This window comes from Enoplosus armatus, chromosome 20, assembly GCF_043641665.1.
Source record: "Enoplosus armatus isolate fEnoArm2 chromosome 20, fEnoArm2.hap1, whole genome shotgun sequence".
Classification (NCBI taxonomy): domain Eukaryota; kingdom Metazoa; phylum Chordata; class Actinopteri; order Centrarchiformes; family Enoplosidae; genus Enoplosus; species Enoplosus armatus.
This window is the reverse complement of record NC_092199.1, coordinates 14,474,368-14,498,703: the sequence shown is the minus strand read 5'-3', so window position 1 is coordinate 14,498,703 and position 24,336 is coordinate 14,474,368. Positions and strand designations below refer to the sequence as shown.

General features: G+C 41.3%; 2 protein-coding genes across 2 annotated transcripts; both read right to left on the bottom strand.

The window, feature by feature from the left end:
• Nucleotides 1–914: 914 nt before the first annotated feature.
• gucy2cb (guanylate cyclase 2Cb) lies at nt 915–14,477 on the bottom strand. The gene is made up of 27 exons (XM_070926777.1): nt 14,246–14,477; nt 13,033–13,145; nt 12,771–12,838; nt 12,366–12,581; nt 11,768–11,889; nt 10,347–10,449; nt 8,853–8,967; nt 8,565–8,706; nt 7,715–7,797; nt 7,394–7,502; nt 6,618–6,705; nt 6,302–6,404; nt 6,024–6,083; nt 5,848–5,919; nt 5,648–5,752; nt 5,310–5,396; nt 4,617–4,749; nt 4,382–4,519; nt 3,913–3,989; nt 3,748–3,839; nt 3,443–3,601; nt 2,740–2,932; nt 2,477–2,651; nt 2,155–2,253; nt 1,816–1,910; nt 1,559–1,635; nt 915–1,128 (listed from the first exon to the last, which is right to left on the bottom strand). The coding sequence occupies exons 1-27, from the start codon at nt 14,475–14,477 to the stop codon at nt 915–917; spliced, it is 3,270 nt and encodes a 1,089-aa protein (XP_070782878.1).
• Nucleotides 14,478–21,217: 6,740 nt separating this feature from the next.
• csdc2a (cold shock domain containing C2, RNA binding a) lies at nt 21,218–22,839 on the bottom strand. Its single transcript, XM_070927422.1, has 3 exons — nt 22,652–22,839; nt 22,288–22,410; nt 21,218–21,380 (listed from the first exon to the last, which is right to left on the bottom strand). Exons 1-3 carry the CDS (start codon nt 22,837–22,839, stop codon nt 21,218–21,220), a joined length of 474 nt encoding a protein of 157 aa, XP_070783523.1.
• Nucleotides 22,840–24,336: the final 1,497 nt, after the last annotated feature.

The following is a 24,336-nucleotide window of genomic DNA, read 5'->3' as shown; positions in this document are numbered from 1 at the left end:
TACCTTCGAAACCCTCTCAGAGGTTGAAATGTGCAGCCAGTGCTCCATTAGAGATGCAACTGTGGTCAAAAGCAGTTGTCTACAGATATGTCATTTGGGTAAAAAAAAAATATAAATGCATATAAAGTAACCAGTACAAGAATAAAAGTGCAAACTAAACACATTCTAAAAATAGAAAATCTGAAAACGTAAAGATCAAAGTAAAGAAAAGTCACTTAAGGTGGTTAAGAGTAGATCCTAGATGACAGACAGAGGCGAGCACACACTTTACATTTTGGAGTGATTGTACAAGAACAAGCCAGTACAGAATAAGGTAGTTTTAGCCTATTATTTGATTGAAATGTTACACCACTTAACGCAGGCTTTGGCTTTGTTTGCAATCTCTTTCCGTTCATCTTCATAGTCTGCACCACCAGCTTTGTCCTTTCTGCTTCACTTTAGTAGTTGTCACGTATGTTTTTGCAAAATAACATATCACTGGGTAAAATACGCAGGACTTTTTAAAGGATGAACAACGTGGCAGATATAGGTTACATCCTTGTGTCTGATGTGCTCAAAGCAAACGTGATTAATTGTTGCTCTTCCTATACAGAACTTTGCTGTAAGTAGTCACTTGATAAATGTGTCTTATTCCTTCCTTATTTACTAAGTTGGTAAGTGTATTTTTTTTAAAAAAGCTTCACAAATAAGGGCCAGGATCTATAGATTTGAACCAAATCTAATAATTGTTAGTAATTGTTGCCAAGTGACAAATTCATACTTTTACTGCCATTATGTTAGCCTCGGATGGATGGAACTGATCATTTTATAACAAACTGGTTAATATCACATCTCGGCGTGCTGTTGCTCTTGCTGAATAGTGTAATAACATCCAGTCAGACTGTGTCAGTGTTTTCCTCTACAGTAGGCTTGTACTACAGGAAGGTACTGAGGGTGTTATCCACAGTAGCCAGATGAAGGTACTCAGGATGGTCGCTCTCAGACTCCACCTCTGATTCCTGATCCTCATCGTCGTCCTTGCTCTGACTGGAGAGTGGCTTCCTACTCCGGACAGAGCCTCGAGAGCGGTGCACCAGACACGCTAGGATCATGTGGGCGAGGTCCTGCTGGAGCCGCTGGAAGTTCTCCCTGGGAGAGCAGGAACCAGGTTTAAAACAGGTCAGTCTCAAGCATCCTATCGAGCTACAGTAAGCGTACAGTAGAAAACCAAATACATGCCACACATGGACAGAGCCAGGCTAGCTGTTTCCCCCTGCTTCCAGTCTTTATGCTAAGCTAAGCTAACTGCTGGCTGTAGCCTCATATTTATTGTACACACGTGAGAGTGGTGTCAATCTTCTCATTTAACTCGCCGCATGAAAGCTACTAAGCAAATTTCCCATATTTTACTGACTGTAAATGATCCTGCCTGATGCAGATTTACAGACGTTGTTGAGAGTGCGTATGTTCCAGAAAAAGAAAAAGCCTCCTGTAACCTGTTCACAATGACGGTGATGCAACATTTACACTGAGCCTCAAACACCTCAAACAAATTTCAGCAGGTGGAGGGTTTGCTTACGTTGTGGGTGGAGTTGGGAGGTCGTAGTCTTCGCCTGTCTCACCAGTCAACCAGTAGGTTGTCTCTGTGCCTTTACCCTTGGAAAAGACACACATACACACACATTTACATTTACATTTTGCATCCAAATGTGGCAATAAAGTCTGCAGACATTCAGTGTCGGTGCTTTCTGCTGAATCAAGTGTTTCTGGATTCATTTCAAAATGGTTTATTTGTCTGACTTGTTTGGTAAATTGAATGAAGAGGCCCATCTTTACCTTCAGATACGTTTCTCCTCTGACCTCATGCTCAAACTTGCAGTCTGTCCTCTGCAGGATATTTATAGTAGGCTGGCTGACGTGGATCCGCAGGGCTGGAGGATATTAAAAGATAAAACAACAGCCATCATTTGTTTTGTTTTTTACAGGGCCTTGGGTGTGGTACATTTATTTAATTAGGTTGATTGGTAGCTTCTGTAATTGCACCAGAGCAATGAGCAGCCATTGCTATTGCAACATAACTAGATCATACTAGCTGGCAGCATGAATGTCAGTGTAAATCAGTCTGCTGATTAAATGTCTCCTGGTATGCATGTATTTTTATATATATCTACTCACGGTGTCCTGTAGACTCCATACGAGATGCCGTGTTGACCGTGTCTCCAAATAAACAATATCTGGGCATCTTCATCCCCACAACACCTGCTGCACAGGAACCTGGACACACACACACACGCAAACATTCATTGATTACAACTGTATACAGGATAAAAGAAACGGAGTGGACAGATCAAAGGGAGGTGAATCAACAGAGCAAAGTCTTTTAGAAGGATTTGGAGAATGGATGCACTTGGCCATGAAGGACCTTTCTCGTTGTCTTAGCTCTTAAGCATTCAGTTCTGTTTACAAATGAGCGATCCCTGAGTTTTGTGCCGTCTACCTGAGTGAACGCCGATGCGTATCCACACAGGGATGCCGGGCAGGTGTCGGAGCTGGAAGGTCCCCATGAAGGCCAAGATGTCCAACGCCATGCGGCAGATGTCCACTGCGTGCCTGTTCCCATTTCGCCTTGGGAGCCCGGAGGCTACCATGTAGGCATCGCCAATCGTCTCCACCTGAGTGTGGATGGACGAAATGATGACGTCCAAGGTCTGTCTATCAGTCTATTTGTTTATCTATTGAATTTCAATCCCCTGTCAATACCTTGTAGACATCATGGTGGTCGACGATGCTGTCAAAGCCCTTGTAGATGTCGTTGAGCATGTCCACAACTTCCATCGGTGTGCTGTACTGGCACAGGGTGGTGAAGCCGACTATGTCACTGAAATATATTGTCACTTCCTCGTAGAGCTCTGGCTCCACTACACCCGTCTCCTTCAGGCTTTTCACCACTGGGCTACACAGAGAGAAACGTGTGCAAAGACAGGCGAAACAGAATGATCCACCTGTGCTTCCGGTCCAGTCAAATTGGCTAAACCAGAGCATCTTTTTTCCGATTGTTTCACAAATCGGAGTCATAATTCAGTCAAATCTGAACACACAGACATGATCACATATTCAGTGTGACTTACACCTTCTGACGATATCATTATCTCCAATGTCCATTGAAAATAAACGTCCATAAACCCACTTAGACATCATAGAAAGAAGACACTCCTTATAACTAAAGAACTTGCCTGAGAATCGTTGAGTTTTCTTCAGTATCAAAGTAATTCATTGATAGCTGTCAGTACATCCAATGGTACATAGCAAACAGGAAGTGCTAAAAGCAGGCTCAAGTTGTAGCCCACAGCGTAACTCACTGTGTTGTGTAAAAGTTCACGTCTTACTGGGGTACATGTATGATTTTGGTATATGTGTTTTCAGGCCAGTGTCTACAAAATATCTCCTTTAAGTGTAAACTGACCCAGGAAGCAGCATGAAGTTGAGGCAGTCTGCTCGGTCCCTCTCAGCTTTGTAGAGGACCGTTCTCTCCTCCACCAGGTGCTCCAGGTTTCTGGAATACATCTGCAGCCGTCTGATCATGTTATCCATGTAGCTCTCATTGTCCTGGTTATGGATTTTACTAGGGACATACAAGGGAAGGTGAGGAGAAGAAAACCAACTACAAATATGCGATCCATTTCTCAGAGCTTCTACAGGCTAGAATTGGATACATGGATCACAAATCTGATGGCAACAACAGCTCATGAAAGTAAAGACAGCGATTACCTGATGATTTTCCCCAAACAGTTTTCTACCTTCTTAAAGTCAGGTCTTTTTTCTGGATCCTCGTCCCAACAGCTTTTTATCAACATGTACACCTGGGAGACGGAGGACACACATCTTTAAAGACATACCAGACAATAAACACAGATAAAGGGGGCATTAACGCACCTCTAACTCTTTCTCTAAAGCCGTCTCCAAGTTGAGATCAGGTCTGAAGTAGGACATGATGACCTTGGATAGCTTTTCTGTTAGGAAACACACAGACATTAATTCCCCACAAAGTTACTTTTAATATTACTGAGTGTGTGTATCGAAGCAAAACATTGGCTCTGGATCAGAGGCTCTAGATTCTTAGAGTACTCTTTTCTTCAGTTTTTTTTAAAAAGCAAGGCCCTCTCCAGCATTATCAATAATTTCTTTGACTTAAAAAAAATGCAGTACAGCAAGGTACTTGGATACTTCTTGTGTGCCTCTTCAAATCCCATTTTGCATTAGTTTGTTTAAAGATGTAAGGACTGTTACAATATGGACTCTTACGTTTATTGGGGTAAAGACATATAGGAGGCTTTTCAAACCACAGAGTTTAAATGTGTACATTTTAAGGGAAAGCTTAGTTGGTTGTGTCAGTGTGTAACACCTGCTCGGTTGGAGCAGCACCCGGTGTAGAAGGTGCTCTTTCTGAGAGCAATCTCGTGAGCGATAATGGCAAAGCTGTACACGTCTCCCTTCTGCGAGGTGCCCTGACTCCTCAGATGCTCCGGAGCAGTCCACAAGTCTGAGAGGGGGAAGAGGAGAGTAGAAAGAGGAAGGAGATGTGTTATGTGAAGTGCTGAAAGTGAAGGAATTAATAAAACTTTTTTAGTACGGTTTACCTCCGCCGGGGCTAAGAAAGCTGTTGCAGCCAAAGTCTGTGATCTTCACCACCATGCGGTTGTCCACCACACAGTTGGTGGACTTGAGGCGACCATGCACCTGGATGTCACTGGCATGGAGATAGGACATGCCCTACACCAGGGGAGGAGGTGAGAAGCTTTGGATTAAAGGGGCAGTAAGTCATCTGTGACCTCTACTGGCTGTCAGGAGGAACTGCAACAACAACTGCTAATGGTGTAAGTGTGTATCATTCAGGTCTTAACGAACACATTCTGCTTGATATGAACCTTATAAACCCCCACATACATTAAATCCTATTGTACTCAATTTTTGTTAGGTTAGGAGTTCAAGTTTTCTTTTTACATCCATGTTTATGTCAAAAAACCAAGATTCCACTTTGGGAAATTCCTATTGGTAATAAGTGATTACAGTAATGATAGTAATTTAAGTTTTTAATATTAAAGTACTGCAACATACAATCCCTGACACTTCTACTATTATTGAGTACGTCTTGCATGTTGTGATGTGATAACATCAGACGTGCGTTTGTGCCGAGCTGAACATATGGCGCCTGCTCTTCAGTCATTCATAAAGCTCCATACGATATCATGTGCGAGCATACAAACACAATATGGCACTTCAGAGTTACATTAGGAGTTGTTCATCAGCAGAGCCCCGCGTTTCTCTCTCACCTTGGCGATGTCGTACATGACGGAGATCTTGAACTCCCAGTCCATGAAGGTCTCCTCTGGGTACGAAACCTTGTCGTTCAGCACATACTGGAAGAAGAAAGGGACAAGAGGGCATTTGTGTATGTGGATGCCTGTGAGTGCTGCTACTTTAAGTCTCAACAAATACTGGAAAGCTGGTGAAATGATTATACTCTGATATTTGATCTTGTCTTGTTTGTTCTGTGCTAACGTGCCGATATTCTTGACTTGTCAATCAAAATAGTCATTTGATATATGCCAACTGAACTTCCATTCAAACCTGAAAGGACTTGAAGTGAGTGTGTGCATGCCATACGTACCCTGAGCGACCCCCTCTCTCCGTACTCAAACACTCCGAACACACCCTGATCAAACTTCACCGTGCCATAAAACTTTGTGAGGTTGTAATAGTCGACTTGCAGGAGCTGCAGAGAAAAGAAGAAACAGTAGCTCTTTAAATGGCACAGAGGCTCGCATGGAAAAACATTAATACAAAAGGACAGGCACCGTATTGTCTTACCGCATTAAGTTCTATCTTCTGGGTCTCGTTGAAGTTCCCGTCTGAGTGCTTCAGTTCCTTCAGAATCACAATCTGGAAGAATTCCAGCAGCATCAGTCAGACCAGCAGTCAAATCGACACGTTCAAAAGCATGCTGATTGATTTGAAAACTACTGCAGGACGTCGTGTCCAGCTACCTTCCTATCGTAGAGTGCACGGCGGATCTTGAAATTCATGTCTTTCCTCTCGTCTTCAATCTGACGGGGGCAGATGAAGGACATTTTAACAGAGCCAAACCCCTCTGGTGCATTCATGTTCAAGAATAAAATCAACTCGAGCATTTAAAGAGAAAAACAAATGGTTAGAAAAGCGGTGGGAGCTGTAGAAAATGAGTTTGGGTCGAAGGTTTCACTCGATCATAGATTTGTTTGGGTCAGTGAGTGAGAGAGTGATGAAAGGTGTAGACCTCATTCACCTTAAGAGAGATGACGTTGAGTTCGTTGTTCTCCAGCAGTGTGATGAGATCAGAGCTGATGTGGGACCAGCGCTTCCTGAGCAGACGCTCTCTCCGGTTCTGTCTGCACAGGGAAAAAATAACCCAAGATGTGCACTTTCAACAAATGATCGCCCTTATTTAGTTTGGTTTAATTTGTACATTTTACACAAAAACTTCCCTTGGCTCTAAAATCAGGACAAAGAAATCATTCGACTTGGATTTCTTCAGGTTGGTCAGTGTTGATGTACTTGTTAAGAGGTGTTATGCACTAAAAGTACACTGTTTCATCACTCACCCGTAGAAAATGAAGGCAATGATGGCCACCACAAACACTGTAACAGCCAACACGATGACAATGATGTCATGATATGGCAGGCCTGAAGCTGTGGGCCCCAAAAAAGGTTACAATTTAAAGTTTAGGGATTTACTGTAGCAAACTCTCACTCATTCAGGGCACTGTACATGTATAACAACAGGGAAATAGATGAACGCAATGCAAGTGGACATATAATTCAGATAATTCATGCCATAACAGGTTTGTGTCTCGAAGGACACCCGCAGGGCAAATTCTGCATGTGCCACAAAATAAGAGCTGCCACACATTTGAACTTTACCTGATTGTAACAAATGCAACTTGATTTTAACAGTTTAACATGTTCATGATCACTTGTAGGTAAATTCTGTCAGTTATTATCAGTTATTTAACAGTATTTAGACCTTGAAACAGAGACACCACTCCAAACAATAACTGAGACATTTCCCACTTCACCTTAGAGACAGTAAAACCTTCAATACAAATAAAAAGTTTCCCTCTTTATAACACATCTGGAACCTTATTGACAGCAATAAAAAGCCAATGGTCACTTAACACTGTCACCTGACAGATGTGCTATGTGTCTGCTTGTGCACTTGTATGTGTGCACATGTGTGTGAATGTGCGTAGGACGGCAGTTAATGATTATAGGTTGTGGCGGCCGGCTGACACAATCAGACTAGTCGTGGCTTTGTGTGTGTGTGTGTGTGTGTGTGTGTGTGTGTGTGTGTGTGTGTGTGCGTGTGTTTTAGCTGTACCTTCGTCTGGTCTGGAAACAGGCAGTGTTTTTCCCCAGATGAAGGAAGGGTCTGTCTCTACCACGCTGGTTTGGTTGAGCTCAGTGTCGAACGTGAATAAAATTTGGTACTGAGGATCACACGAGAGGAGAAAATCACATTTCAGCATAAAACATTGTATGACAGCAAGAGATTCAAGGGTTTTATTTTCTAAGATCTTTGTGAAACATTGCTGAGAAAATACTTGTTTGTGAAAGAAGAGTGGTCTGTGTTTCTTATGTGTATATATATATATATTTCACTGCTAAATGGCATAATAACTAAGACAGGAGAACAACGTACCTTGCTGTCAGTAGTGGTGTAAATGACCGAGAGAGCCACGTCTCTGTCTCCATGTTCGTCCAGCTTGTAGTTTCCAGCACTTCCTGAGCAGAATCATAGAAACATCTTTATTCAAGGATGAAAGAGGCTGACAGACATGCATCACATTGTGAAGGGACTTCTGTTTTAGTGTGTCTCTCAATCACACACCCAATTACACACAGGCTACTTACAGCTACAGCCTGCAGGCTATAACACCTCATCGCTTCATCTTGTCAGTGAAAAACACAAATGAGTGATAACAGCTTCCATCTGTCAGGCCTCACACACACACACACACACATACACACACACACACACACACACCAGTAACCAAAATCAACTCTCAGGGCCATTAAGGTCATGTCACCAGTATTTTCTCTCAATCTGTGAAGCTTTTCAATTTTACAATTACAACCTTGCCCCTTGTGAGTATTTAATGAGCTGATTCCAGTGTGTTTAGACTCAATATGTTTTAACCGACAACAGACCACAGCCGCGCTAGTTCTTCAGCTCATCAGTGCTTTGAGCTAAATGCTAACATCAGCATAATAACATACACACAATGACAATGCTGACATGCTGCTGTTCAGCAGGTATAATGTTTATCATGTGCACCATCTTAGTTTAGCGTGTTAGCAACATTTGTTAATTAGCACTAAACTACAAAGTAAAGCTGAAGCCGATGGGTCATTTGTTTTGCAGGTAATTTTTTCTTTTGTTTTTTTTTTGTCTCATCCCAGAAATCAACATTACACCCATACTGACTGCTGGCATTAATGTTAAGTACATTCGAGGTTCATCCTCCCACTATCTCCTCCTCCTTCCTTACCATGAAAGGAGATGTTTCTGAAATACTTCACACTGAGAAACTCCATCTGCTGAATCTTCGACTGAGGTTTTCCATGTATTTCCCTCATCACCTGGCCTACCAGCAGCACCGAATCATGGTACGCAGCCATGTAATCATTCATCTGCAAAGAGAGAGAGACAAACAGCTTGGACAGAGCCAGGCGGGCCATGGCAAGGAAACAAGTAAGTGTATTTCTATCAAATACAAACTATTCCTCTAAACAGCAGAACGAGGAAGAAGGGAGTTGAGTCATTTTGATATCCTCACCGTGTTGGGGTCTTTCAGGTCTGTGTTGATAGTGTAGTTTCTGGTGTTGGGCATGGTCAGCACCAACACATTACTCATGGACGGCAGTGACGATGTGTTGGTGTAGTATTTATCACTAAGGAGAGGAGACAGGAGAGGTGCTCTTATAAGTGCTATATGTGCATCATCCTTACAAGAATACATCATTCACACATTTTATAATTACTTAATAGTACCTCCTTGCCGGAGGATCTGAAGCTCACAGATTCAGTCAAATCTTTTTTTATTAGATTTTATTACAGCAAAACTCTAAGATAAATAAACTGAATTGTCAATGAAAATTATGAAATGCTATTAGTGTGCACCAGTAGTTCCCAACCCTTTCAGACTATCCCCACAGCCCTGTCAGATGAACTCAAGTAATTATTTGTCAGCACCAATCAGGTCATAATCATGTGTTTCAATTGATTTTAACCATCAATGGAGGGTACAATAATACAACAGACATGTCAAAGTTAAGGCGGTCTGGTTAAGTTTGCAAGTGTATTACAGCAACTTGGACCGGCAGTGGACATTTTAACCATTTATCCATAACTTCTAACTCTTTATTCATGACTTTTAGCTAACTACTTCCAACTGTGTATTCACTGCTTTTAGCAAACTACTTCAGCTGTGTATCCGTGACTTTTAGTTAACTACTTCAGCTGTGTATGACTTTTAGCTAACTATTTCCAACGATGTATCCATACCTTTTTAGCTAACTAGCTTACTTCAGTTGTGTATTCATGACTTTTAGCTATTTCAGCTGTGTATCCATGACTTTTATCTAACTATTTCAGCTGTGTATCCATAACTTTTTAGCTAACTAGCTTACTTCAGCTGTTTATTCATGACTTTTAGCTATTTCAGCTGTGTATCCGTGACTTTTTAGCTAACTAGCTTACTTCAGCTGTTTATTCATGACTTTTAGCTATTTCAGCTGTGTATCCGTGACTTTTTAGCTAACTAGCTTACTTCAGCTGTTTATTCATGACTTTTAGCTATTTCAGCTGTGTATCCGTGACTTTTAGCTAACTATTTCAGCTGTGTATCCATAACTTTTTAGCTAACTAGCTTACTTCAGCTGTGTATTCATGACTTTTAGCTAACTGTTGCTTCTCTGCTTGCTTGCTAACTATTTTTCATGCCCTCTTAGTCACAATTTCAGATGACTCAATATGTGGACAAATTTCTATTTCATTACATGGGATACTCCACAATATTTCCATGTACTCCCAACAGCAGAAATACCCTATGGGATACAAATAATGCTGGATGGGAATCACTGCTGTATACTAAATGCCAAAGAGAAGGATGTGGGAATGCAGAGAATCCATTCATGAACAGTCCAGTAAGTGCAAACATGTCGACAGGACACACACACATGCAGAGAGCATCAATATAAGGAAAAAGACAAGATATATGAACTGGAGATTAGAGATGGAATAAGAGATGAAATGAATGAAGAGCACTGACTTGTAAAGATCAATGAGGACGAAGAGAATATCACTGCTGTCGGCCTCTTTGGAGCCATTTTTCACCTCCACTATGTCCATTGGTGATCCGCACATGATGAACACTGCAAACATAGAGGCTGTATATTACACCACAGACTAATAGATTTTTAGCATAGTAGCCCTGGAGGGAGTCAAGCCCCTGACCCTGATTTCCATTTAAATTTCTGCTTCAACCTTGAAAGTTAAAGTTAAAGAAAAGTTAAAGTTAATACCAAACCCAAAATACCCTCTTTTATAGCTGCATCAACATGAAACAAAAAGCTATGGTTGGTGCACAAGTTAACCTTCCCCTGTAATTTAGCATGACCTATGTGGTTACTTTGGAAGGGACAGTTTAGACAAAGTTGTACAGTAGAGTGGTTTGGAGTAACGCAAATATTTCTCTTGACCAATTGTTGAGTTTTGCATTTATGGTCCTACTTTGAAGGTGGAAAATAGGAAGTGGAAAAGTTGTCAGCCTCTGAAAGTTAAACGTACAAGTGCTTTTAAAAGTATACCAGGGTTGCCAACTTTCGTCAGTCAGCTGGAGTCAGATTCAGATTCGCTTTCTCTGTCAGACGAGGCACTTTTACTCATAATTGAAATGTCCCGACAGGTTTGATGGAGTTGCAGGACTGAGCTACTTTATTCCAAATAAGCTGCATAAGCCTAGAATCTGTGTGTTGTATCTTACCTCCCGATGTATAGAAAAGCTCAGAACATCAATATAATAACCGCTTTAACTGAATTAAGTAAGTCATGAAGTTCCTGCTGCTGTGAGATGGCCAGGGGTATTTATTAAACTTAAAAAGAACACTACATACAAACAGTGTGGGCAAATATATTGATGTTTCTGTAAAACCTATAGGTATATTTTTCATGAAGGAGCGGCTGACTTCCTTTTTATTTGGCGTGAGATTTGTTTGGGCAGCGTGAAAGCGTGAGACAAGGCCTAAAAAAACGGGTGTCACAAGCCAAGAGCTGAGACAGAGCTGGCAACCCTGAGTCTACACTCTTATTTAAGTAATAATTTGATACTGCTGCCATATCCATTTGATGTCATGTGGTGGACCTAGTTCATGACCAGAAACTTCATGTTAGGCAAAAAGGAAACTCGAGTTCTGACTTCTGACTAACTGAACACATTCATTTATTTCTTTTTGTGTGTAGTGTGTGTGTGTTTCCACAGCAAATTCAACCCCCATTTCTTTGCAAACCATTGTGTACAAAATTTGTACACCTTTTATTACAAGTCTGTGAGTGCGCAGGCATACAGTGTGTTTATTTCCTGACAGCTTGTAAAAACTTGCAAGAATGTGCAGTAATTAAATGCACGTCCATCGATGACAATAGCAGAGCAGTTAAATCAGACAGGCGGATGCGTGTTGTATTTAGACTCACAGTTGCTTGTCCTGTTTTTGGGTGATGCAAGTACTTTTTTCAGTTCCTCTGATTTGCGCAGCACCGTTCTCTGAATATTTTTGGCAAAATTGCTGGAGTCTGCATCCAGTGAATTTATGTACCTGTAGAGGACACATTTACTGTCATATGTCACATATTAATGTCACAGCTACACACTTAAAAATATGTTTATGGGATGTAAAAGATAACACAGCGTTATGTTTAACAGCAAAAACCCAAAGCATATCCACATATCTCAGTCTGACCTCCTCATAATATAGTAAACTTGAGTCAAATGTTTTGGATCCTGATCGGTTCACACAGCCTCCTTTGACTTTCTCAAAGCTGGGAACCCACGTCTACATTTATGAGGAGGTCGTATGGCCTCCTCATAAACACCACCACAGATGTCGGATTAAAAAAGTCTTGATCTTGATGATGTTTGTCAGGCTGCTGTGGAGGAAAGTCTCTCATTTCCTTCCAGCTCTGTCAACCTTTCCTGAGAGCAGAATCCCTTGATGGTACAATAAAGTCCCTGTACAGATCATTTACTCACAAAAGTGGGTTACTTTTCAAATACATCTCCTTGGTGACTCACCAAAAGCAATCCTCTGTGTTGCTCTGCTTCTTGTAAACATAGGCCGTGTCCCACTCTGATTTGATCGTGTTGTTGGCTCTCCAGAAGTGGGTGAAAAAGTCAGAGATCTTGCGTGCCGGCGGCAGGAGGCGCTGCAGGTTGAGCGCGTAGTTGCAGGAGAGACCGAAGCTTCCTGCCGAGATGATAGGTGGGATGAACTTCAGACCTTTTTCCACACTGACAGAGAGACAAAAACAGACGAAATGGTAAGGGGCATCGCAGAGACATGTAGCTGCAGACACAGCCTCTACAAAACCACCTAATGTTAGGAAGTGTGTTTAGGAGCAGGTTCAAGGTGCGCCATACTGGAGCATTTATACGTGTCAAACTCTGTGTGAACGTGACCTTGGAAAAAACGCCACTTACTCAACCATTTGGAAAGTAGCGTAGGTGCAGGTGGGCCCAAGCACACAACATCCCATGTTGCCTGAGTTCTGCAAAAGAAAACAGAAGAGTTTGTCTGTGGTGTTTCACATTTGTGTGCACAGCTCAGTTAGGAGGGATCCATCACTGATTTGCCCCCTGGTAGATTTGTAGCTCCAGGTACACACTGAGGACGCAAGCGAGTCTATGCGTACATGTTGTTAAAAACAAAATATCATGAGCTGAGGTGGTTGTAGCTACTCACCATCAGGTTTTTTAGCTCATCCACTCCCTCACACGCGCTACTCTGGCAGCCTGTATGTCGATAAAAGGTCGTGTTGAACCCACCAAATGTGGCTGTGAGATTAAACTTCACACCTGGTTTGTGGTGTGTGGAAAGAAAGAAAGACAGGGGAAAAAAAGGCAGAAAAACATCTCATGAATTATATAGTTTAAGTTTGTGGGTTTCATTAAAATGGGTGTCATTTGACATTAGCTAAATCCCTCCCGCAAACACTGATTGTTCAATCGTAGCGGATGTAAGAGCTACTCTGCACTAAAGAGTTTGGATGGTGGTTTACTTCTTTTGTCCGAGTAAGGACGGTATTAAGCAAAGTGCTGCTAACACAAGCTGCAAATAGCATGTCCGGCTATCTGATCTTTTCCTTTACTTCATCATACTTATAAAACTGGGACTAACAAGAGCAATGCTGTTTCTTTATTTCCATGTCTTCTATTTGTATCATCAAGGTAGGACCAGTAGCCGAGGGGTGCGGGCCTTGAGGTTGGGCCCCCCAAACAGTCTCACGATAAATCAGAGGGGTCGCGAGATGATTAATTGGGCAGGAAAGAAGCAAAAACTAAGTTCTGATACATACATCTGTTTTCGTTTTTTAGGACCTTTTCTATTTCTTTACAAAATATTGAAGCCGACCTCTTTGGGCCTTGAACAGTTACAAATAGGGGCCCATAATAGCTTTTTCCTGGGGGGCCCATAGCAGGTTAATCCAGCAGTGTCTAAGTGAGTCAAAACGTAATTAAATGTTATTGTCGTCATACACACCAAAGATCAGGCTAAGCTAGCACAAAACATTAAGTAAGTAAGGATGATTGTTTCCTTTTGGTCCATAGTATAATGGCCTTTATCTTATAATTCATTACACTGATTAAATCATATTTTAACTGTTATCAGTCATTTCTTCACTGAAATCTAAGAAATATTATCACTTGTCTAGTTTAGTTAAGTCTGGTAGGCATTAACAGTGAAAACGCTGGATCTTTTATGAGACAAAATTAAAATTTAGACTAAAAATCCTAAAAAGCGCTTAAAAAAACTGCAACTTTACTAACATATATGACAAACCTAAGCAATTTTGGACAAGTGGTGTCAGGTCTTATATATAACATATGTAATGCACCATAAGTCTGTGTACACACGCAGCCGTCTTCATGTCGTATTGTATACTGTATGTTATTACCTTCTGCAGCGTTAATGGTTGAATCTGTCTCTAGGGCCTTGTGTATTTGTCCTTCCACAAACGCCAGACTCCAGGGAGACACTTTATCATCCAGCAGGATCACATTGATTGTAGGCCTAGTCCCATCCAGACACTGCCTGACGCCCCGACACGGAGCAGCAAGAGTCCCCAACACACACAAACACAGCCAGCACCACCGCGTTCCCATTTTCAGCTCTGACGTTCCTTGCATTTATATTTTTCGGCTGTCAAAGACAGTCCATGATCAGGTAAAGGCTCCTAGAACTTCCTCTTAATTGCGCTGCAAATTCCAGAAATGAATTGCTGTCTGATCCACCACGGCCTCGCTGAAAGATTATTTCACCAGAGCAACAGCCAGTGCCCAAATCTTTGTCTGTTTTCTCCTCTGAGGCGTTCGCTTCTCAGATTCACACTCCCTCTGTTCCTCTAAGTGGCCGCTCACCTGTTCTTTCCATATCAAGTTGTTAATATACAACCTTTGAAGACACAGAGGCGGGCCATATAACCTTCTCACTGTTGTGCCAAGGTTTGCATGAATTACAAGCTTGAAACACAGGCAAACACCCAAACACACAGAGCACAGATTTGAGCTGGTTGGGAGCTTGGTGGTAATAAACGCAGATTTCATAATAACAAAAGATGGACATTTTAAAGGGAATGCCAATAAAAATGATTCTAGGTTGATGCCGCTGATGTTAGTAATGAAGCCCTAAAATAAGCTGAAATGACCTTAGACAGCAGGGGGTGGCGAGGCCTTGCACATATGAAACCTCTGGAACTAATTCTGTGGTATACCGTGTGCTGAATGTGCGCAGCATCTTAGAAGATGCCGCTTCGTACATTTCTGTAATTCTGAACAAAACCCAGATGACTCATGAATGTGCAGGTGGCCAGATAACAAGTTAATGGTGTAGAAATATATGTATAATATAATATAAAATGTTGGAGCAATTGGAAGGTTTATTTTTCCTCTTTTGGTAGAGGTGCTGTTTCCCTCTGCTTCTAGCACTTTCCTTGACCACTTTCTCTACTGAACACACAGCAATGAAATTGACATCAGTCTCACCAACTAATACTGAGGAGGATAGCAGACAATTGAATTTCCAGAAAGGCCAAAGTCTTCCTTTAAGGGACTGCTGCTTCACCCAGTGAGCTGTGGCATTAGTGTCTGACCCATTTATGGTTGGCAAACTAGCCTTTCCTACATGGTATTCAGAAACTCTGTGTTGCTTTTATGTCTGTAATCTCTGCCTGCTGGTACAGGAGGAGGTTAAAGGTAAACTGGAAGGAAACATACACAAACATAATGATATAAGCATAAAAAACTATTTTTTGTTTTGTAGTTTATGGTGAAATGTGTGTGTGTGTGTGTGTGTGTGTGTTTGTGTTTCCCTGTATGTGTCAGAGACAGGCAGACAAACAGACACACGGCTTGTAAATTTCTCCGACACCCCAGGAAAAGGAAATCAAGGAGAGAAAAGAGAAGAGCAAAGGTTGTCAGGCCATAAAACTCAACACAGATAAGGCGCAGTGAAACCACACACACACACACACTTCTGTGATTCAGTTCAGAGGCTTTTTCTTGTGTCTATCTGCACCACGTACGCACATCCACAACCTGCAACACAGTAAATGAGTCCTGCAGACAATTGTTTTCAGCTGAGAGTGTCCTCACGCAGTTCATCTCCTCACCCTAATTAAATGTCCGGTTACACACAGTCAGTTAACTCTGGTGTCTGACGGTCGGAGCAGTGTGACCCATTAACATCCACACGTAGGCACACACACAATTTAATGACAGGAATTCATTACCAGCTCATTACTTGGAACAATTACAATTACTATCTCTACCTCCCTTCTGTGTGTGTGTGTGTGTGTGTGTCTCTCTCTCTCTCCCGCACACACACACACACACACCAGATTTCCCCGACATAAATGTTACTCATCCATCACCATGACATCAAGGGAACTGACATGAACATGGCAACAAACTTTATAAGTGTGTGTGTGTGTGTGTGTGTGTGTGTGTGTGTGATATGTGTGCTTCATATTCAGGCCGTCTGCGTTGTAGGTGTAATTGATATTTTGTGATGTGTAAAATAAACAAAATCAATCAATAAAAATGTGCCTCTCAGTTACTTTCCATTTATATATTTTTACCCACTGCTGTTGCTCCTGTTCTCAGCATATTGTTTCACTACTACTTTTCCCCCTTGTATATTTACTAAGCTTCTTCACGTTTCTTCTGTTCAGCCACTTACAGTTCGTTGTGTCAAGCTTCTATCTGTGCGTGTCCACTGTCTGTCAGCATGTGTCTGTGTCTGAGCTTGAACTAAAACAGCAAAAACAAAGCATTAAAATCAAGCTTTTCAGTTAACATACATTCATGTTGCATATTGCTGCTTCTCCCAAAGATTCTGTGTCCTTTTCAATGTCTTCCGGTTTTTATTCGCAAATCTTTCAACAAGACCCTTGTTTCTTTTATTTCTTCATATATTTGGAATGACAAACCTCTCACTCAGCGACCAAAACCTGTTGGGGGCATGGCCTCACCAAACCTCCAACTTCACAATTACTATTGCAAACATCTGTTGCTTGTCCTACTGGATGCATTTTCATCTGGAACCTGTATGTCCAGCCTGGGTCTCTATGGAGGCTGGTGTGTGCAGTCCAGTCTCATTTTGAGTGCAGCACTTACCCTGGCTCCCTCGCTTCGTAGTCCAATTGCAGCCGACTGTTTCTTTGTTCCACCCACTCTTGATGGTTCATTCCAGTTTTGGCTTAATAAGGGCTTGAAAGCTTTTGAAAACCTTTTTGTCAACAAATAAACATCCAGGATGTTATGCTATGTTTGAAAATGTCCTGTCCATAAAATACTACAAATGCAGTCCTATAAGTACAGCACCATCAGAAACAAATTCAGGTTTCTCCCTCATCAGAGATTCAGTTGCAGTCGGAACACACTTTGCAGATTACTGACACCTAGTGGTCAAAATGAGGGGCTTCATAAAAATACAAAAAACTGGACAGTTTTTCACAATATTACCCTCTTACCTTTCATTTCCTTGTGAACATGCTTTGTAATGGAGTCAGAATGTAAATATGACAAGATGCACTAGAGATAGGGTTCGTATATGACAGCAGACATGCTGGATCATTCATCTCTTTACTGAATAACATGGAAGCTATTAGGAGTCGGTGACAGCTGATTTCCATTAACCTGTTGTAGAATCTGAACAGGATAACTCAAATATAAAGTACTCTAACCGTCTCTATAGTCAGTGGTAAAATATAAGTATATTTACTCAAGTACTGTACTTCAGTACAAATTTGAGATACTTATACTTTGCTTGAGTATTTTATGCCACTTTATAGTTCTTCTCCACTATATTTATTCCAGAGTTAGTTACTTTGCAAATTAAGCTTTTTCATACAAAACATATGATGAGCTTATAAAATATGATGCATTGTTATCAATCAACTACCCAAAAGTATATCCAATAATTAAAACCCCAACCGGCTACAACAGTAAAAAGGGGCAATTTTACTGTATTATGAGCACTTTAGTACATTTTGCTCCTTATACTTACGTATTTTTACTTCAGTAACATCTTCAATGAATTACTTTTAATGGGGTATTTTCACAGTGTGGTATTGCTGCTTTTACTAGTAAATGACCTGAATACTTCCTTCACCACTGCCCTTGATATAAGTAGGAATCCAGTCTGCTGTGTCTGGTTTGCCAGGTCAGGTCAGTGGTGGCCTGTTTCTTCTCAAGGAGTTTAAAGACAGTGTGATTTACTTTTTTTGGTCGATTGGACGTGTTTTACCTTTGCTTGTGTTTTCTTTACTTTTTGTTGCAAACTGTCTTGCAGCAACCTGGTTTTGATATTGATCTTTCTCCATGAAGTCCTTTGAGACCTGCCTACAGCCAAAGAAATAAATGTAACTACTATGCATGTACATTTGTGTTTGGTGTGTTGTTTTTTTTAACCCATGTGTTTTAAGAGAGAAATGAAATGAACTAGCAGATTATTTGTGCTGGAGTGTCCTCTAACTCTTTAACGTAGTCTGTGCCAAGACAAACCCAGACGAACATTTTCCCCAAACACAGACAGACACTGAGGCAAAGTTCACAGCAAAAACTTTGTCAAAGAGGGCTCTCAAAATAACCGCCCTAGTTATTCCACTTTGTACTGACACCGGTTAAGACTGCAAAGACTGAGGGAAAATCTAAACTCAAAACGAGCACAGAACAGTCTTTGCCCTATATGATCGAAATAATAAACACATCTCCACACAGGTCTGTGAATACAGTAGTAAGTTTTATTGAAACTTTATCTTAATGACCAAAAGACACTGTCACAGTGATTTGACAAAAATAAAAAGTGCTTGCGAACTCAATTCAACCTGTTTCTCTCACAGTAAAGAAAGCAAACAGAGTTAAACAGTGTTACTATGATGTTCTCACGGCGTGAAATCAAAGATGCATAGGAGACCTGACGACGCCTCTCTGAAGGCTCCAACTGTGTTAGTGCATGTCCAAACAGAATCAACGCATTCTACGTAAAAAGTACGACAAACGGTACGGAACATGCCGATTTCCAAAACAACAATTGCTATTGTTATTTTGAACATCACATAGTTATTAAAAATTAGACAAGGATTATGTAGAAATTAGAAACTTGTGTTCGGAAAGGTTGAAAGGGTTGGTGTTTTTTTTGCCTGTCAATGATTTCCTGACAGGAGCAAAGGGATATTAACAGGGTAGTATCATTAGAGTGAGGTGTGCAGTGTATTCAAATAGGCTGACATTTGCACAAATACTTAGAAATGCAGCTTTTAATTACCAAACACCTGATGGTCTCATAGTTACAAATGAAAATAAATAAGTCAATAAATAAATAGTCCTTTTAAACTTACAACAGGAAGCTTTTGCTGCTCTGTTTTTTTTGTTTGTTTGTTTGTTTGTTTGTTTTTTTCTCCACAGTCATTTGCCGTGACGTACGAAACTTGCTGGACTGCCGTGTTCAACCTTTCACCTAAAAAGCAGCAGTTCGTCCTCCTCAGCTTGACCCTCCTCTTTCAAGTGTGATGTGGTGATTCCCTTTTTTCCTTCATCAGTTTATTTAACCTGATTAATATTGAGAGAAAACCTTTATTTCACAAGAGGGAGTCACGTATCGCAAACGCTAGAAAACGTGAGGAAAATCTGGCCGTTAAAACTTTGTCTTTTCAATGATAAAGTTTATGAATGATTTCAGGAAATAGTTTAACATTTTGGTAAACACACGTATTCACTTTCTTGCTGAGGGTTAGATGAAAAGAACAATGCCACTCTCATATACCACTCTCATGTCTGTATGCTAAATATGAAGCTATAGCTAGCAGCCGGTTAGCTTAGCTTAGCATACAGACCGTGTCATTTTTACACGGTTTGTGTATCGATTAAACAAATGAGATGTAACGCGTATTAGTGAGTTTCAAAGGTGATGATGGATTTTGTTACCTTCGGAGAGAGCCAGGTTGTTTCCATGTCTCCAGTCTTTGCTAAGTTAAGCTAACTGGCTGCTAGTGGTAGCTTCATATTTACCAGACAAGAGAGTGGTGTCAATCTTCTCATCTAACTCTCAACAAGAAAGCAAGTAAGCATATTTTCCCAGTGTAACAAACTATTTCTTTAACTTCATCAAGTTAACCTGACCACCCATAGGCTGAGAACTGCTGACTTTAATCGTGGTCTTTCTTCTTACACCTGCTTTAAAACATTGCAAATCTGTGCTGAAGTACATCTATAGTTAATCACTCCATCCTCTGCCCGTTCCCTGACCTTCCTCCCTCTCCGGTTTTCCTTCCCCAAGCCCTCTGGCCTGGTTTCCCAGTGGCAGGTCCTCACAACATCCAGCTACTGTCTCTACCACCAAAACTTAAGACCGTCATAGGAGCTGGCTACAATGATACTGGATTTCTACATTTGCCAAGTAGACAAAATACAGTAGTGCTACAATATTAAGAAGGAGAGTAAATCCTTATATGTAGAGCTTATCACAGCTCTGGAGGCCGAAACGCATTAAGAGCTATTTGGATCTTTGTCAGGCTTACTTTCCACTGTGAGTGCACTCACTGTTTTCATTTGGCAGTCACGCACTAGCAGTGTTTGGTACGTCAAACCACCTTGAAAATGTTTCAATTTTCCGAAGGCAGTGAGATGAAGGCAGATCTGAGCAGCTGTTCCTTTCAAGCCGAGCCTGATCATAAACAACAGAAAGGGCTGTTTCAAAATCTTTTATTTCCTTTTGATTAGATGTTCTGCTGTGAGGCAACCGTCTCCATCTGTCGCCGTAAACACAGACACAATGTGGCCAAAACGTGCATTTTTCAATCAGATGTTTGTCACATGACTTTTGGCAGTGATGGCACATCATTTATATCAGTTCCATGCTTAATTGTAAAAAGAGGGAAAATAAAAGTGGGATTGAAGCTGATCCCTTGAAGCTTAAACTCTCCAGTCTGTAGCGTCAGTGTCGCTAAACTGGGTCAAATATATTCTAAATGTGATTCGGCCTCTTCAGCATCCCAACTCGTAGAAGACATCGCTTCCCTAACAACCACTGTTTTCTCATCTAAAATATATTCCCTAGGTCAAAGTAAAAATTCTAGCACCAAGCCCTGAACCCGAACCTTCGAATCCAAACTTTCAAACCCTAAATTAAAACTTTCAAACCCAAATGATGAAACCTTCAAAGGAAAACATTCAAACAAATACATTCAAAGCTTCACTTCCTACCCTATCCTTTACACGTTCACCAACATCCTTCCATAACCAAGCCACCTCAGACCCAGCTCTTCCCTAGACCTGGTCCCAAACCTCACACCCTGAAAACATAAAACCTAAAATAAAATCCAAATCCCCTGCTTTGCCTTTGCAGCCTCGCAACCTGGAGCGCCAGTCTAGGAGCTGATGATCTGACCTGACCAGGTCTCGTGCTTGGTGCCCGGGTTCAGGTGGGTGATCACCACGTCGACAGCCTGGATCTTCTGATTCTTGGGAGGGATGGGGCACACCTTGTACGTGACCTCGTCCCCTTCCATAGGCACGTACTCTCCCTCAATGCTGTCCAGGAAACACAAGCGAAATGTCAAAGTCAACACAGTATTGTTGATTCATTCATGGGCAACGACTAACTTAAGTAAAGCTGGAGTTGGCATCGTCTCTGTCAACCTTTACTTTTCTTCTCCAATGAGTAGGAGAAGCTGTGGCCTGGTGAAACTGAAATGAGTAACCCTCCAAGTATGAGCGCTGATTTAATGGCCATGATTTACTGAGAAACTAACATCAGGTTATGAGATTTCTTTTGCATTCCACCACCACTAGCCTCCATTTCCACACAACAAGGCAAAGGCATCTACCTGCCACCTGCTCCCAAACAGGTACTCCAGCAATTCAAAACTGCACTTCCATAAAGTTGAGCACGATGTTCAAAATAGAGGCAGCCTATATATCCTGACTTACAACACTAGATCCTACACTTCCCATGGTGCCCATGTCTTCCAGACTTTGGAAACGTCCAGAGCCACAGAGGACATTATACAGCTGTTTTCAGAGGCAGAGTGGTACTCCCCATGAACTCATCTTAACGTGTAAAATGACCAGAGTGCCCCTTTAATATAAATAATCAAATATAAATACATGTATATTTCATTAGTTGTCTTCTTTTGTGAATGTTGTCCTACTTTTACAGTGGCACATTTTGTTGCAAATTCTTCAGATAACAGTCTAATACCATGCTATTGTGTTTTGTTTAATTTTATTAGCCACGTTCATCCAAATTAGCAGATATTACTGTATATCCAATGTGGACCAAAGTCCCGCCAATTCTCACATCCCTGGAAATGATGGCAGAAATGTCATATTGTGTTAAATACACTGTTCTATGAGTTAAAGGTTCAGTTGGTGTATAGTATAGTATGTATAGTCCAAACAATACAACATGGTCAACTAACCAACCAAATTCACTCACTCAGAGATGTGGACAAAGATGTCCTCTCCGCCGCGAGAGGGGCGTATGAATCCATGACCCTGAGACCTGGAGAAGTTTTTACACACCCCTTTGAATACTGGACCTGATTTGGCTCGCACTGTCCTGCAGAGAAAGAGAGACATGGACCGAAACAGAGGGAGAGAGAGAGAGAGAGAGAGACAGTGCATCATACATCATGACCAAAATTTGAGACATTCATGCAGAAAATGTCTGAAGTGAGGTTTTATTCTGTTTTATTTGTACTTTATAAAACGTATTACTGATGTGTAAAGCAATAATAAATCACTTACTGACCATTAGATTAATGTCAAGGTTATAAAAGACTTGCATCTCTGCTACTCACGCTGAGTATGTGCGGGTGCGTTTGGTGGGCAGTGGGCTGGGCAGCTCTCCAGGCTGAGGTGGTTTCCTCTCCCTCTCCCAAACCCGACTGCCCTCCCTCAGGAAGGGGAAGGAGAGTTGCAGGGGGGTTCGGGGGGAGGTGAGTGGCAGCGGGGGGTCTGCCGGCGAGGAGGGATCAGGGTCTGACATCTTGACTGGTTACAGATTTTTGTTTTGGGTTTTGTTTTTTTCTGTTTTGTGTCTCCTCCGGTGGGGCACAAGGAAGAAGAGGGAGGAGGGTTACACCTCCTGCATGGCAAGAGGGTGTGTGAGGGTGGAGAGGTGATCAGCGAGGAGGTCTTATAGGTGGAGGAGAGGAGCAACAGCACCCTGCAATAAAGGAGCAGGGGAGATAAGGTAAATAAAGGCTTTATTAAATATCAAAAGTTGACAAAGACATACAGAAACTTCAGGTGCAAGTTTTGTGACCTTTGAATGTTATTTTACGTTGTGTGTGCTGTCATTTACTTCCTGGTTGTACTCACACACACAACAGCTTTGTCTACGTTCATTTCTTATATTTCTAAATAACGACAGCAGCCGGAGAAGCTTTTCCAATTCATATCAATTAAAATACTACTCAGTTTTGACTGATATCCAGCAACCAATCATTTTCATGGTTGTTGTGTACCGTACTGATGCAGATGTTTTTCATTTTATTATAAATATAATGCAGATGTCAAAAAACAGGGATTCATTAGTACCTGTTCTGACTTATCATTTATATACTGCCAAAACTTTCCAAATGTCTGCAGTAACTCAAAGAGATAAGTGCATCACTATACCTGTAATAATAATATCATTTATAATAATATAAAAAGGGGAAAGCGGCTCCCTTCAGTCATCGCGAGAGGCTTTAGAAATGCACACTGTTGGTTAGATATCAACATTTATAATTGCAGTCCACTGAAATGATCTAAAACTGCGATTATAATTGACAAAAGAATCACCCACACGTTAACTCTGTGTCATATATCAGGCGTATTTATGATAAGGAGGACACATTTTTAAGAAATGATTGCCCAGTACTGATATATTGTGGACCCCTGATCAAGAAGGGTCTTACTCAAAACACACACGTCCTCTGACTGCTTTGCATTCTGGTCCTTTGAGGCTCTCGTCAGTGCAGAAATGTTTTTTTTTCTCTGCGTGAATGTTAAATGTTGAGGCTAAATCGTGAGTCTAGAAAGACGCCCGTGCTGTTTGATTTTTGAGGGACTGACACCTAAATTTGAAGGTTTCCATTCAGACTCCACTGTAGCTGTGTGGGAGAAACATCACATATTGTTAAAGTTGTCACATTGGTTCTAAAAGAACAAATGAATCACAAAACAAGCGAGCAGCTGTTTTTTTTTTTTTACCAGTGTTAAAGTGTTTTAGAGTAGAGCTTGTAGGCAAGTGAGTAAAATGAGAATAACAAAGCAATTTGATTTGCGAGCGCCAGGCTGTGATCTCTCTGGCTTTGAAAAAGGTCCCGAGATCATGTAAATAACAATCCAGCCCCGGAGGGCCTCGGCACGGCTCAGCTCATCACTCTCTATTATATTAAAATCCCCACTAGCACCCATTACAGGATTGCTCCTCACAGTCTGTGTTCAAACAACAAGCTGCTCTGTCTTCTCAGGACGAGTGAGCTCGGTCACCATG